At 41.5% G+C, this 15,171-nt stretch overlaps 2 protein-coding genes across 5 annotated transcripts in view; one reads left to right on the top strand and one right to left on the bottom strand.

Annotated features, from left to right (window-relative positions):
* CPT2 (carnitine palmitoyltransferase 2) overlaps positions 1 to 15,171 on the top strand; it is a 29,541-nt gene that overhangs the window by 11,737 nt on the left and 2,633 nt on the right. Inside the window, exons 6-7 of one of the 2 annotated variants that reach the window (XM_030571418.1) lie at positions 5,201 to 5,292; positions 8,428 to 9,282. In XM_030571418.1, the coding sequence (XP_030427278.1) occupies positions 5,201 to 5,268 (68 nt within the window). In that variant the 3' untranslated portion in view covers positions 5,269 to 5,292; positions 8,428 to 9,282. Of the gene's footprint in view, positions 1 to 5,200; positions 5,293 to 8,427; positions 9,283 to 15,171 lie in introns of those variants that run through there. The other variant, XM_030571419.1, reaches the window with a different exon arrangement.
* Positions 7 to 14,567, bottom strand: CZIB (CXXC motif containing zinc binding protein). Of its 3 annotated transcripts, none has more exons than XM_030571423.1 (8): positions 14,412 to 14,567; positions 14,092 to 14,175; positions 12,900 to 12,956; positions 11,990 to 12,071; positions 9,949 to 9,980; positions 9,289 to 9,366; positions 1,078 to 1,143; positions 7 to 114 (listed from the first exon to the last, which is right to left on the bottom strand). In XM_030571423.1, exons 3-8 carry the CDS (start codon positions 12,900 to 12,902, stop codon positions 37 to 39), a joined length of 339 nt encoding a protein of 112 aa, XP_030427283.1. In that variant the 5' UTR covers positions 12,903 to 12,956; positions 14,092 to 14,175; positions 14,412 to 14,567; the 3' UTR covers positions 7 to 36. The 3 variants fall into 3 exon arrangements, with proteins under 3 accessions (XP_030427283.1, XP_030427282.1, XP_030427281.1); XM_030571422.1 differs by having other exon boundaries at positions 14,440 to 14,567; XM_030571421.1 differs by lacking the exon at positions 14,412 to 14,567 and adding an exon at positions 14,276 to 14,405.

Raw genomic sequence — 15,171 nt, 5'->3', positions numbered from 1 at the left:
CTTGGCTAAGGTGTCAAGATTTTATTAAAACCAGTTTTAGCATTTTAGGAACTTATGGGTAACTTCATAGATTCCAACAGACTCCTTTATTTTTTCATCATAGTCATTCCAGTCCTGTAGGAATTCAAATTTTACAGCATTAATACAACACACAATGGGGTAGTATTTAAGATCATAAATTGGAATATCAATTAACCTTATCAGCATTCCAAATTTGGGTTCTACACTGTCTGCAGGAAGTGTTTAGGCCCTTAACCCCTCCAGTTCTATGTCCAACAGAAATGAACACCAAACAAATTAAATTAGCTTCAAGCTTCTTAGTAGTTTTAGCTTAATGAATCAGATTTTCTGTATCTGAAGACTGTAGCCAGTAACAGACATGCCAGCAACCATGGTGAGTGAAAGGATTATTTATAGTACCTGTTCTCCTGAGTCAGACAAGCCAATCTTCCTGGCATGTGGAATACCAAAGAGAGGAACTGAGCCTGAGATATTTGCTCATGGCCAATGAAGATATGGGGCTTGTCTACATGGAGACATTGTGTTTGAAACAGCAATAGGTCAAAATACACTGACATTTCTAGTGTGCAGTAGCAGGATGTGCATGCCTGGCTACTATGCTGTGGTTCACACCCAGCCTGCTGTGCCTTAAGTCTCCATGTACACAGGCCCAGAGTCTTATGCTGAGCTTCAAAGGAGACTGCACATCACTATTCAACATGTGGAAGAGTTCTCAGGAGTTGCCCCAATAGTTTCAGAGCAAAAGAAAACCAGTGCCCCCATAAAAATCTCCCACTTGATCAAGAGACCACGATTTGGCTGTCCTGCCAACATTTTTTCAAGAGCAAGCTGCAATTATACCATGACTATTCAAAATACTGAAGATGTCCATGCTTAGACACTTCCAAATAAGCACCTTGAGGAGCACACTAATGCTGAGCACTCATATTTGAAGGTGGTTTCCTCCTCCACTTAAGATTTGTGCATGCATGCCACTCTAAGGCACATAAAGCCATACTTTTAAATGGGTGATTGCTATTTCTGGGGATAGAGACACTGAGGAAAAATAAGTTGTACCTTTTCCAGCAAGTTTATTTCACTAAAAGGCGTGCCAGACTGTGCACCTTCAGCAGCAAACCCAGCCTACAAAAGCAAAATTAAAATAAGCTTAGGTATGAGTTGAATTATTTTAAACATATTTAAGAGTTATTACAACAAACAAGGTTATCCAGTACAAATATTTATTTTAGTGGAGCTAGTTGTCTTACAAGTAGGTATAAAGAGTGACCAAATTATTAAGTGACCTCTGGTTTCAATATAGGGTACGACCCTCTGTTTAATAATCAAGGAGAGGGTAAGTCTGACTGTTCATGCCCAAGTTTTATTTTTACATATGTTCAATTCCAAAAGATACAATGGATGTAGAGTTCAGTTGTATCCAGAAGTTATAGGAACATTACTAAAACCATACAGGTCTGTCTCATCTTACGTGGGGGTTCTGTTCCACGGTTAGCACGTAAAGCGAAAACCACGTATAGTCAAAATTACATTGAGTTCAATGGCGGGCGCAATCACCCGCACTACAGGTACAGTATTAAAATTGTTCTCTCTTTTTTGTTTTGTTTTTGCCAACCGTGTAAAGCTGAAATCAGGCATGTTAAGTGTGTTAAGATGCGACAGACCTGTACAAGTAATATTGTAAAGCAAGGAAACATCAGTTTTCCAGAACACACCTGTTTTTCCTGCAAATTTTTTCTAACTTGTTTTTTCCCCAAAAAATCTCCGTGGCATCACAGGTTTCTAAGTGTATCCAGTATGTCTATTAGCAATGAATGCATTAGATTAAAACTGTCACCAAGATATTTCAAGGCATTTTAGAAACAGTGTACTCCAGTTTAATAGCAAGCTAACAATGAAAAGCAAGAGAGGAAAAGAGACAAGTCTTCAGTTCTCGTTTTAACAGCAGGAGAACCCAGACACCCCTGGCAAAAGGGGCCAAGTGTCTGTAACTATCATCATCCTGTGTAGTTCATTTAGGTACGGAGGAGTCAAACTACCACAAGGAGGAGAATCAACTAGATTTTAATTGTAACCAGATTAGACTCCAGCCAAGCAGCACAATTTAAGAGTATCAGATGGGTAGTTGTGTTAGTCTGGATCTGTAAAAGCAGCAAAGAATCCTGTGGCACCTTATAGACTAACAGACGTTTTGGAGCATGAGCTTTCGTGGGTGAATACCCACTTTGTCAGATGCATGTAGTGGAAATTTCCAGGGGCAGGTATATATATGCAAGCAAGCTAGAGATAACAAGGTCAGTTCAATCAGCGAGGATGAGGCCCTGTTCTAGCAGTTGAGATGTGAAAACCAAGGGAGGAGAAACTGGTTCTGTAATTGGCAAGCCATTCACAGTCTTTGTTCAATCCTGAGCTGATGGTGTCAAATTTGCAGATGAACTGAAGCTCAGCAGTTTCTCAACTTGTCAAATACAGAACCAGTTTCTCCTCCCTTGGTTTGAGAAACTGCTGAGGAATAAAGAGATCAACCAAGGTGGCTGCACTCTGGGATCCAGTACATAAAGCAATGGATACATTTCCAAAGAAGGTACAGTTGGGGTAAAAAAAACTGGTATTTAAATTACAGATTAATGTTTTGTTGGTCAACAAAATTCCTCAAGAATTTTAAGAACAATGACACAAATTAAAGGATGGACAATGTAAGAAGCCTTCCTGTGAGCTACTTGGATTCTTTTTATTTTTAATTGAGTAAACAAACAACTGGCTATGGTATAAGAAGAACTCTTTCCTGGTTTTGCAAACTGAAATGCATATGGGACCTGCTCCTGGATTCCTTGTAGACATAAATCCCCACTAGCTTCTATGAGAAGTCTGAGTGTACAAGGAATGTGCTCTCTGACCATAAACTTTAAAGTGTTTTGGGATCTGTGAAAATTAAGAATTTAGTCATACACATCCCACAATGCACGACAAATGTCAATGGGAGTGGTGCATTTAGATCAAACATTGCACGCAGCCTTTACATGAGCAGAATCACAAATCCCATGGGGGTGGAGGGCAGTAGGCAGTAGAAAAGAAGATGCATCTCCACCAGCCACAATACAGAACTGCAACAGAGCAAAGAATGGAAGTGGAAGGGATGCAGAGCCATCACCACCCAGTACACATTTAAGAGATCCATGGGACATTAAGCCATGTGACAGGCTGTTGTAATTCCAGCAGAACTTACTCCTGGGGGAATTCTGTGCCACTGCATGCACAGAATTCATGTCCCCCACAGATTTCTTTGCTTCCCAGCAAAAAAATGACTTTTTGAAAGGGAAGCTGTAAGAGCAGTCATGCACCACTCCTTTGCAGTGGGGGTACATCGTTTAAGGCACACCGAGCATCTGGCGGAGAGAGAAATCACTGCAGGACTAGGGATTCCCCAGCCAGTGGCTCCTACCCTGTGCTGGGATCAGCTGCTAGTCCTGACTGTGCTGGAGGCAGGAGAGGATGGTACTTCCTCTTCCCCTGCAAGCAATGCCTGGGACTGTGTCAGACCCACCCCCCAGAATCTCCCCCAGCTGCAGGAAGCTCAGAATCCTCCCCTGCTTCCTGCCCCCATCATGCCTCAGCTGTGGGGGGGAGAGGTACAGGTAGCTGCTCCACCATCCACCCAACTCCCGTGCATCCGGACCTCCCATATCCAGACACCGCTGCCAAGTTCACCCAGTTCATCCAGAACCACCCTAGCCCTCCATACCCAAACCCCACCAAACCTCAACCCTTGCATCTGGAGCCCCCCTGCACCTAGCCCCCCACCCCATACCCAGACCAACCCCTACTGAGCTCTTTGCACTCAAATCCCCATCTTGAAGAGCCCCACCACCCCAAGTCCCCACATCCAGAACCCCATGCCACTGACCTCCAACTAGCTGCACGCATGCTCCCACGCCACCAAGCCTCAGTCCCCCAGCACCCTGGGACCCCCACACCCAGACCGCCTGCTGAGCCCCAACCACCTTTACCTGGAAGCTCCTGCAGAATCCCATTACCCTGCACCTGGAACCCCACCCCCAACAAGCCTCTGTGCATCCAGATCCCCCCACACCCAGACCTCCCCATAGCTGCCTGCACCCAGATGGTCCCACACAAAATCCTCTCACCCTACACTTGGCTCCTGCCTGGTTGAGCCTGCCTGCCCCACACCTGGTGCAGAGGGGCAGGGCCCCAGGGTGGGGCAGGCCCATGCCTTGTACTGTGTTAGGGTCAGGTGCAACCTCACCACTGAGTCTGTGCCCTGGGGGTGGGGGAGCTGCACGGTGATCTCCCACCTTCGTGCAGCCAGTGGCCTGTGCTCTCTCCTGCCATGCTGGAGCCTCTGCATTATTTGACAAATCAAACTTGCAGAATTTTAAAATATGGTGTGCAAATTTTTTAATTTTTTGCACAGAATGCTCTCAGGAATAAGGACTTGCATTCTTATAGCTTGTGGCATCACAGTTGATACTCTAATTTAATCACTGCCAAATGGAGCTGAGTAATGAAGTGACTTGTCTGCCCTCTGCTGACTGGTTAAGGAGCAACAGTAGCTGAAGCTTAGAACAAAACAGGAATTCTTATCACCCAACTTTCCAACATAGTGGATCATCATGCAGTTATTCTGCTTACCACTGTAAAGTGTCATTTCTGCCACAAAGCAAGGGAGCTATAGTTGGATGAAAAGAAACTTTGTAAAGATGCATCTATTCTTCAGCTGAAGGATAATACTTCTGTGGTGTGGGGGAGAAGGAGACCGTACAGAACTAATACAGGTAAAGAGGCATATATTGGCATTTCTGATAGCTACATCAGCTCAGGAACCTTAAATGAAAAGCATAATTATAAGCTAAAACTAAGAGACTTCTTACCAAGCAAGAAATGAACAAGCATCTTAATTAGATTTTTCACCACTTGGTAAAAAACAACAAAAAAACATCCCTGGGATTTTCCAAAGGGAAAGATTTTCTTTTTGTCATGGAGGGACCTAGAGGGTATTTTCCCCTTTAAGACTGCAATGAGAATTCTGGTGATTTTATGGGGAGACAGACAAATATCAATGGAAATAACAATTCTCATCAACTTCAGCTAAGTTTTAATTCTATTTATTAAAAATAATTTCACATTCTTATGACCTATTCTATTCCATTGCTTTTTATGACAGAACTGAAACTTGATCTGGAGAAGCCAGGCTGGCTTCAACCGTATCTGAGAGAGTTGACTGTAAAATAACTGTTGGATTTGTAAGGAACAAGGGTGAGTCTCTTGATTTATTTATTGAAGTATCATAACTTAAATATCTAGTCAGGGCTATCCTTCATACACACTGCTTCAGATTTAACTTTGAGATTATTAGGTTATGAGTTATTATAACCTTCACTCTGTTGGTATTGACTGAAATGAGATTGACAGGTGAGGGCTAGGAAGACATGTAAACAAGCATCCTACACACTCATGGGCTTATCAAATTTGACTACAGAAATAGATTTCTAGATCCAGTTGTAAAGCCAACAGGAACAAGCAACTGACTATTTAGTTCTTCTCCTTGACAGGTGGGCTTCTAGAGAAAAATGTACTAGTTACACCACCAATTGCAGTAGTCCACTTTACATATGCTTAGTTTTGCATAGAAACAGAAAAACTTTTTTAGGCACTTGAATTTTCCCCTCCCACATCTTAGAAAGTGACCCAGAACAATAATAAATGTAGCACAATTTCACTGCAGTTGCAGGAAGGATAAAGCACAGGTTTTTTATTTGTCAGTCTATGCAATTCACTCCTAATCCTACTGGAATAATAGGTTATATATAGCAGGGAGTTAGCTTATGTAGACCATGACCAGACACAAGAAACCAACAGCTTACAGCAGCAGGAGAACTGTAGATTCCAAGGCTTGAAGGGACCATTAGGATCACCTACTCTGACCTTCTGTATAATACACGCTATTGAACTTCCCCAAAATAATTCCTAGAGCATATATTTTAGAAAACAATATACTCGTTATTTTAAAGTGATTAGTGATGGAAAAATTCACCACAACCCTTTGTAAATTGTTCCAACAGTTAATTATCATCACTTAAAAATGTAAGTTTTGTTTCCGCTCTGAATTTATCTAGCTTCAACTTCCAGCCTTTGGATTGGGTTATACCTTCCTCTGCTAGATTAAAGAACCCATTATCAAGTATTGTGACAGACCCAAACCAGTGGGGTACAGGAGTCTGGTAGAGGGCAGATATACTGGTTGCTGGATGAGTAGTTTTCTGTTCCTTGAGTGACCAGAGCAGGGGCTGCACTAGAGTAATCAGGAACCTGCTAGAACCAATTAAGGCAGACAGGCTGCAGCCAATCAAGGCAGGCTAATCAGGGCATGTGGGTTTAAAAAGGAGCTCACTACAGTCAGGGAGGGAGAAGCTAGAGGAGAGGAAGTGCGCGTGAGGAGCTGAGAGTGAGAGGGTATGCTGCTGGAGGACTAAGGGGTACAAGCATTATCAGACACCAGGAGGAAGGTCCTGTGGTGAGGATAAAGAAGGTGTTTGGAGGAGGCCATGGGGAAGTAGCCCAGGGAGATGTAGCTGTCATGCAGCTGTTACAGGAGGCACTACAGGCAGCTGCAATCCACAGGGCCCTGGGCTGGAACCTGGAGTAGAGGGCGGGCCCAGGTTCCTCCTAAACCTCCCAACTCCTGATCCAGCAGAGGAGGAGTTGATCCAGACTGTGGGGAAGATCACTGAGGTGAGCAAATCTGTCAATAAGCGCAGGACCCACCAAGGTAGAGGAGGAACTTTGTCACAGTATTTATTCCCCATGTAGGTAGTTATAGATCAAGTCACTCCTTAAAGTGAAGGTTAAGATAAATAGATTGAGCTCTTGGAGTCTATAATTATAAGGGATGTTTCCCAATCTTTTATTTGTTCCTGTGGCTCTTTTCTGAACCCTCTCCAATTTATCAACATCCTTCTTGAACTATGGACATCAGAACTAGTCACAGTATTCCAGCAGTGCTTGCAAAAGTGCCAAAAATAGTGGTAAAATAACCTCTCTACATCTACTCGAGATTCCTCTTTTACGCATTCAAAGAATGCATTAGACTTTTTGACCACAGCAGATTATCCACCATGATCCCTAAACTCTTTCAGAATCACTGCTTCCCAAGACAGTCCCCATCCTGCAAATATGGCCTACATTCTGTACTCTTAAGCGTATAACATTTAGCCATATTAAAATTCATATTGTTTGCTCATGCCCAGTTTACCAAGTGATCCAGATCACTCTGTATCAGTGATCTGTCTTTTTCATTATTTACCTCCCCCTCACCATTTTTGGATCATTTGCAAACTTTATCAGTGATTTTTTTCTTCTTCTAGGTCACTGAAAAATGTTAAATAGCATAGGGCCAAGAACCGATCGCTATGGTACTCCATTAGAAACACCTGCTCAGTCATGATTCCCGTTTACAGTTATCTTGTGAGACCTGTCAGCTAGCTAGTTTTTAATCCATTTAAGATGTGCCATGTTAATTTTCTGTTCTCCTAGTTCTCAGAATGTTGTGGGGTACCAAGTCACACCTTACAGGAGTCTGTTTAAGTATATTGCATCAACACTAGTACCATTATGAACGAAACTTGTTTTTATAATGAGATTACAAGTTAGTTTGACAGGATCTATTTTCCATAAACTCAAATTGCCATTAGTTACGTTACCCTCCTTTAATTCTTCATTAATAAAGTCCTGTATCAGCTGCTCCATTAGCTTACGCAGGAACCATGTCAGACTGACAGGCCTACAATTACTCAGATCATTCTATTTACCTTTTTAAATATTGGTACAACATTAAGCTTTCTTCCAGTCATCTGGATCTTGCCCAGCATTCCAAGACTTATTGACAAAAAATCAACATTAACCATCCCACAAGCGCCTTAGCCAGCTCTTTAAAAATTCTTGGAGTCATTATCTGGACCTGCTGTTTTTAAAAGTCTAACTTTAATAGCTGTTATTTCACATCCTCTCAAGATACCAGTGGAATGGAAAGAGTTATCATATTACATCATCTGTTCCTCCCCCCTCCGAACAGAAATATTTATTGAACACTTGTGTCTTCTATGCATTATTACTAATAATTCTACCATTTCCATTTAGTAAGGGACAAATACCATTGTTAGTATTCTTTTTGTCCCTGATATACTTAAACTCCTTACTGTACTTAACTCTCCTAGTTACAATTTTCTCCTTGTGTCACTTTGCATCCCATTGTTATATCACTGTAGCGCTGAACCTGGAAGGAAAGCTCTCTCCCACTCACCTCCAGCTCTCTCTGAAACTGTCAGTTGCCATAGTTTGTGGCTCTCAATATTGCTAGTAAGTGACTCTCATTACCCAAATCTCTCTGTTTAGCTCAGCTCGGCCTCTCCCCATCAGGGAGCAATTAACCATTCAGACTTCAAGCAACAGGGCTGATCAATGTTCCAAGGGTCAGAACCACACCGCCTCACCAAGACATGACACATCTGTTCCAACGACTTACTCAGAGGCGCATGGCTCAGCTACGCAGCCTGTACACAGAGAATAAACAGCCAAACAAACTCACAGTTGGACGAAACAAACCAGTCACCAAGTCTCACTACCTCCAAGCAAAATTCATAGCTGTCCCATCTGAAACTCTCTTAGCTGTCTCGGTTTACAGCTGAGAGAGACCCTTTAACTCAGTATCTGCAGCTGTATTTTGCAACAGACTCTTGATGCCTTCAGCGAGTCTTGCTCTGGCTTTCAGTCTCATTTTGTTGTGGATACACATCTACATTTATAGAGATGGATGAACTTCAGAGTTTGGTTGAGCACAGCAGTCAGATATTGATCAGCGTCCAAAAATCAGGATTGATAACTCTATACCTTGTACAGTAGCCCACCGAAACGACTTCTTCCCATCAGTGACCCCTAATTAGGCAATCCAAGATGTGACTGCTTTAGGACTCCTCTCTTCCTCCTGTTGCCTACTCTAAAGATCCACCAAATGAATTCAAATCTGCAGTGCTCTGGAACTTACAAGGTACTTCAGGGGGCACAGATCCAAAGGGTGAGTAACTTTAATTAGGTGAGTAGGATGAGGTAAGAGACAACTGCAGAGAGGGGAGACTATTGGAGAGTCACAGGTTGTCCAAAATGAGCAGTGCAATTCTCAAGAGTGTGCTACATCAATGTAGACTTCAGCAGTAAGACACCTAAGGGCTGTCAAATAAATCATTAATAAGAACTTGCCTGTGGTTGAAAGTCAACTGGCTCAAGACCTCGGCACTCAAACTCCACTATTGTCTTAAACTTCTCACTGTCTTCAGCCTAGGATTGAGTCAGAATAGCATTTCATTTTTATCTAATGAAAGGGAAACAACACCTTTTAGTCTAGGCATAAAATGCAATAAAGTTTTTAGAAGCAGCAAACTCTGGACCAAAAACTGCATTATTTTACATGGTTGATAATTAACCAGAATTTCTTAAACTTAGAGACTGGTCAGGTGAAGTTTCTGAGCCTTTCAAAGGTAGGCTGTCTGAGACCAGGGTAAAACTATTACATATTTGCTTAGAATGTGACTAATCCAGTGCCTGATGCTGACTGAAATATTTAAACAAATGATTTGATATCTGAGTCAGAAGCAGAAGAGACAAGGCAAGATATTAACTGGCTGCCGCTGTCCACATTATTTAAAATATACTTTCCTAAATGCACAGCTTCACTTTTGGAGCATCCAGCATCCCATTTGCGGTATGTTACACTCAGGTATTGCCTGATAGAATTTTCCCCTGTACTTCTGGGAGGAACATGATCACAAAAATTGGGAAGCCTTGTAATAAACTACTACCACCACATTACTGATGCTTATTTCAGTTATGTCTGCGATATCATAGAGAAAATAAACTTACATTATAAGGCTTGATTGTGTCTCTTAAGATATCTAAAAGAGAAGGGAGTAGAATTAAAATACTTCCAGTTTTCCACCCCTCAATACAAACCTAGAGCCTTCCCGCCAGACACTGTTTATTCAAAAACAGCCAACATTTCTGGTTAGTCCATTAAAATCCAAGAGTTTTTTTTTTTTTTTTTTTTTTTTTGCTAGTGCTAACAAGAATTTCATCTCCTGTTTTGCTGTTTTGTTTTCCTCTTAAGGAAGATAAAGCAAGGCATACTCGTATAACATGGCTTTAAGGCTCCATCTGTACAATTGTTGCTCATACAGCTCTCCCAATGTCAATGGGAGGGTTGAGTGCAAATTACTTACAGGACTGAGCCAATAGGACACCATTATTTTTATCTAACTTCCATAAATGTAGATTTGGGGGATAGTCATTGTATAGGGCAGCACAGACCTTGTAAATACCTTCCTGTATTTTAACTAGCTTATCACGGTTGTATTTATTCCACAGGAAATGCCTTTCATATCAGACACATTTTTAATACCAGTTTATCTTTCCCTTCATGTTACTGCAGTAAGTATTTACATAGATATAGCTTTACAACATCACAGCTCAATCCCGGGGGGGAAAATCTAATCTAGGATGGCTATGAAATGGGCAGAATTTTGTAGGAACATCCCAAGAACCAGGCCAATGCAAACAGCTGGCAGCTCCTTGGATGAAACTAGTTTTTAATATCTGGAGAGGAAAATAAACACTTGACACAGACACTTGGGTTGACGCTGTTAATTTTCCAAATACCAGACAGGCTTTTAGATTTTTGGGGCCCAATCCTGAAACCCCTACTTCTAAAAGTAGTTCCGTTGAAGTCAATAAGTGTACTTGTGCAAGTATAAGGGTCTCAGGATTAGTCCTCATTTTTATGAAAAAAGTTAAGTGATTAAGAGACAATGAATAGGACTATTTTGGTTGGAAAGGCAAAGGGCACAGAAAATATAATAAAGGATGAGTCAGGTGCTCCTCTTTACTCTTCCCCCATAATACAACTATGAGCAGTCAAACAATGAAGCTAAAAGGCTTTAACAAGATAAATGGAAATATGTATTAATATAATAGATAATCAATCTGTTTAACTCTGCTATAGGATAATATTGAGGCAAATAAATTAATACAATCTAAAAGGGGTTAAACACTCCTACAAATAAGAACAGCTGAATTACACAGTGGGCCAGAGTTGCAATGGCTATCAATAGTTATGTTAGGGTGTAGATGATCACCAGTTGCAGGGCAGAAAATACCTCCCTTCCCATAGTAAAATACAACTGATTTATGAACATTATGGGAGGCTTTCCTTAAGAACCATCCCAAACTGATCAGATACTGACTAGATGGGCCGTCATTCTTCTCTGCTTTGTGAATCTCTACATTAATAACAAAAAGACAGAGTTTGATAACTGAAAGAAAAAATGTCTAGCATGTACAGAAATTGCCCAGGAAACTCTTGGCTACTTCTGTTATTTTTAAGAAAAGAATTAAAAGTAACTGGCATCCCATTTTTTTCCAGAAAGGTTAACATCTTAAGTGTACGTTCAAACAATGCTACAAAAAACAATAATTTGTTTCCAAATAAATTTCTAGAAGAAAAGCAAGCATTTTAAAAGGGACACCATTAACTTCAGAATCATGTTTCTGTTGGGAAATTTGAACATACTATTGTTTTAGCACCTACAATTACTAAAATTAAAGTTGGCAAAAATTAATTCTTTATTGTTCCAGTGTTTACACACTTTTTGTATTTGCATGTGTAGTCAGTCTCATTCTTTTGATGATGATCAGTTGTATTTCCTGTCTCATGCACAAACATGAGGACAAACATATTGGTGCTTTAAGACAAGCACCAGCAAGTAGGAGAAAGTAAACCCGTATAAACAGTGGTAAAAAGCAACTTACAACAGAAATTCAGGATATACTATTTATTTAGAAGGTTTTCGTAAATTAGTTAAAAAAAATCAAGTTGACAGCATCCCTTAAATCATGTGAAAGAGCCTACCAATGGAATTCTCCCTGGAGCACAGCTTGCATTTCTGCACCATCGTGGCACTCCCTCTGCCTCCCTTAAGAGGAGCACTGTCCTAAAAAAAAATTACAAATGGAGCCACTATGTGTCAATTTTTTCATCTTCTAATTGAGCAACTAAAAATCTCTGTAGTGACAAAGTTTTTACAAGGACAATAGCAAACTAACATGATTTTATATATTGTAAGGGGAAGGTAGGTTTCTTTCAGTACAAAGAATATTTAGACTTCACAATACTATGGTTATCAAGGAATAATGTACATTATATACTAAATTTTAAATATATTATGTATAGAATGTGTCTTGACAGTACAGACACATTCTAGCTATTCCATAGGATATTTATTTAATCTTCAACCAGAATGATTAGAGTCCTGATCCTGCACACTGTTGTGCCTACATGCAACAAGTTGCAGGACTCAGGCCTGCAAGGATAGAAGAAGAATGGTCTTGATGTTCAGGATGACAGCCTGAGGTTCTAATTCCAAACTAAACCACAGACTTCCTGTTTTACTTTGGGCAAATCACTTCACCTCTCTGCCTCAGTTTCCCCATCTGTAAAGTGGGGATGACACTTCTCTATTTAAATTATCATGAGGCAGTCAGATAGTGATATTTATAGCATTTCTGGCATGCACATCATCAGTACCTTGTATAAGTTAATTTACTATCATTATTCAACCATTCCTATAGCACATTTCATTCAAGGTTCTCAAAATACTTTGTGAACATAAAGTCTGACAGCAACCCTGATGTAGATAATTATTCAAAGGCTGCTTCATACAGCATATCCCCCATTTCCATTAAGGTCAATTTTACATATTATGCACTGGGTTTTTTGGTTTCTTTGTTTTTAATGGACACCTTGCAGTTTGGCAGCTTACCATTAATCGCAGGTATTGCCATTTTTCAGAAATCTCACCACAGTTCCCACATTTCAGCTGGAAAAGAAAAACATACACCAAAGAATCTTAAAGTTGTTACCAAGCTGATCAATAAAATAGCTCAAGCCATTCTTAGACTTAAGTTTAACCCTTTTGTGGTTGAAAGGTCATGGGATAGCTGCCCATAAAGAATAGGCGGCCAGAGCCTCAACTGGGGTCCATTTTCATAGCCCCATTAGCTTCACTTGAGCGATGACAATTTACACAAGTTGAGGATTTCTTCCAGAGAATTTTAGGTAGAAAGAAAACAGATTACATGCAGGAGCCAATAAAGAAAGCTGGGAATAATACATCCCAACAGTTTGTCAACCAAGCGAGTCTTCCACCAATTATACTTAGATAAAATAAAATCATAACCACAAAAGAGAGGGTGGTGGATATGATATGGACTGAGGAATAGCCATGATTTTACTTCATTGTAACTGATCTTTTAATGCAAACATACATACATCTAACAGTTACTCAACTTCCAAAAAGTGCTTACATTTAACAAAAAAACCCTGCACAACTTCCAAATCACTTATATTCATCTTACTTTTATTTAGATTACACAATGAACCATGCCTGAAATGTGCCATGATACCACTAACATTCTGTATATAATCAATTGGGTACTGGCAAAACTATATCTGAGATGGCAATGAAATACAATGATGATCATAGTATAGAAACCATTCTACAGTGGTTTGCATTGCAGGATTCCATTAGATACCAATAATTTGTGTAATGGAAGCCTGCAGTACAAACCACTATAGGATGGAATGCAAAATATCATGCAAAAAAAGCCTGTGATACAACACCATGCAACTCAAAATCATAGAAATGCAGGACTGAGGGGTCCTCTAGTCCCGTCCCCTGCTGATGCAAATTTACACAAGTTATTCTAAGTTTCAGCGGTGGGGAGACTAGAGAACCCCTCAAGGTCCCTTCCAGACCTCCATTTCGCTAATCACTGGTTTTCAGTCTCATAATTTTATATCGTTTTTACTGCACGATATTCTGTACTGTATTCTAGTTAGCACTACAGGCTTGTATTATAAAAACAATTACTGGGGCTTTTAAAGTACATTGCGTTTCATTTTGCTTTGCCTAGCAACGCTGCGCAGCGTGCACCTCCCCTGGCCCGCCATACCTTCAGGTACCAGCGAAAATCTTCCCCCACCGGCCTGAGGTTTGTAATATTTTCCAGCGTGGCTTTCAGCTGCAGCCCTATCTTCTGTAAAACAGAGGGTGGGGGACAGAGTCAGTGTGTTACAGCCAGTGCCACCCCCTCCCCCAGGCACTGACAGCGACGGACCCCCCCACCCCATACCCACCCCCATGCTCAGGGGCTGCCGCGCTGCGGGTCCGGCGGTAGCTGGAGGTGCAGCCTGGACACGCTCAGCAGCTGCCCCACCTCCCGAGGCGCAGGCAGAAGGCGGGATTAGCCCCACCAGCTTCCCCGACACCTACTCCCTCCCGCTAGAGGCCGGCCTCCAACCTTCGCGATAGTTGACGTTTTTTGTAATCGACTCCTGGTGTGTGGCCGCTTTCCCGTGACTTGTTGCCCTTAGACAAAATGGTCACCTCATCGCGTTACTTTCGCAAGGACTGAAGCTGAAGCTGCCCTCAGACAAGATGGCCGCCATCTGTTATTGTCGATGGGACTGAAGCTTCAGTCAAGATGGCCGGAAATTCCTTAAACTCCGCTGATAGCAGCGGGGCTACCCCTCATAATGATGGCCGCCATCTGTCTCTCTCATCTTCTCAGTGGTTCGTGAACTAAACAAGGAAACCCTTGGGGAGAAAGGAGGGAACCTGAAGGCAGCAGGTTTAAAACAAATAAAAGGAAGTTCTTCACAGGGCAGAGTCAACTTGTGGAACTCCTTGCCTGAGGAGGTTTTGAAGGCTGGGACTATAATGGTGTTTAAAAGGGAACTGGATAAATTCATGGTGGCTAAGTCCATAAATGGCTATTAGCCAGGATGGGTACAGAATGGTGTTCCTAGCCTCTGTTTGTCAGCGGATGGAGATGTTTGGCAGGAGAGAGCTCACTTGATCATTGCCTGTTAGGTTCACACCCTCTGGGGCACCTGGCACTGGCCACTGTCAGTAGACAGATATTGAGCTAGACGGACCTTTGGTCTGACGCAGTACTGCCGTTTTTATGAAGTGGTTGCAGGGGTATATGGGGTGCAAATAAGAGAGTAACGAGGGCAGGGTAGATGGATCA

This window comes from Gopherus evgoodei, chromosome 8 (assembly GCF_007399415.2).
Source record: "Gopherus evgoodei ecotype Sinaloan lineage chromosome 8, rGopEvg1_v1.p, whole genome shotgun sequence".
NCBI lineage: Eukaryota > Metazoa > Chordata > Testudines > Testudinidae > Gopherus > Gopherus evgoodei.
The sequence above is the reverse complement of the archived record's forward strand: the minus strand, read 5'-3'. Positions and strand labels throughout refer to the sequence as shown.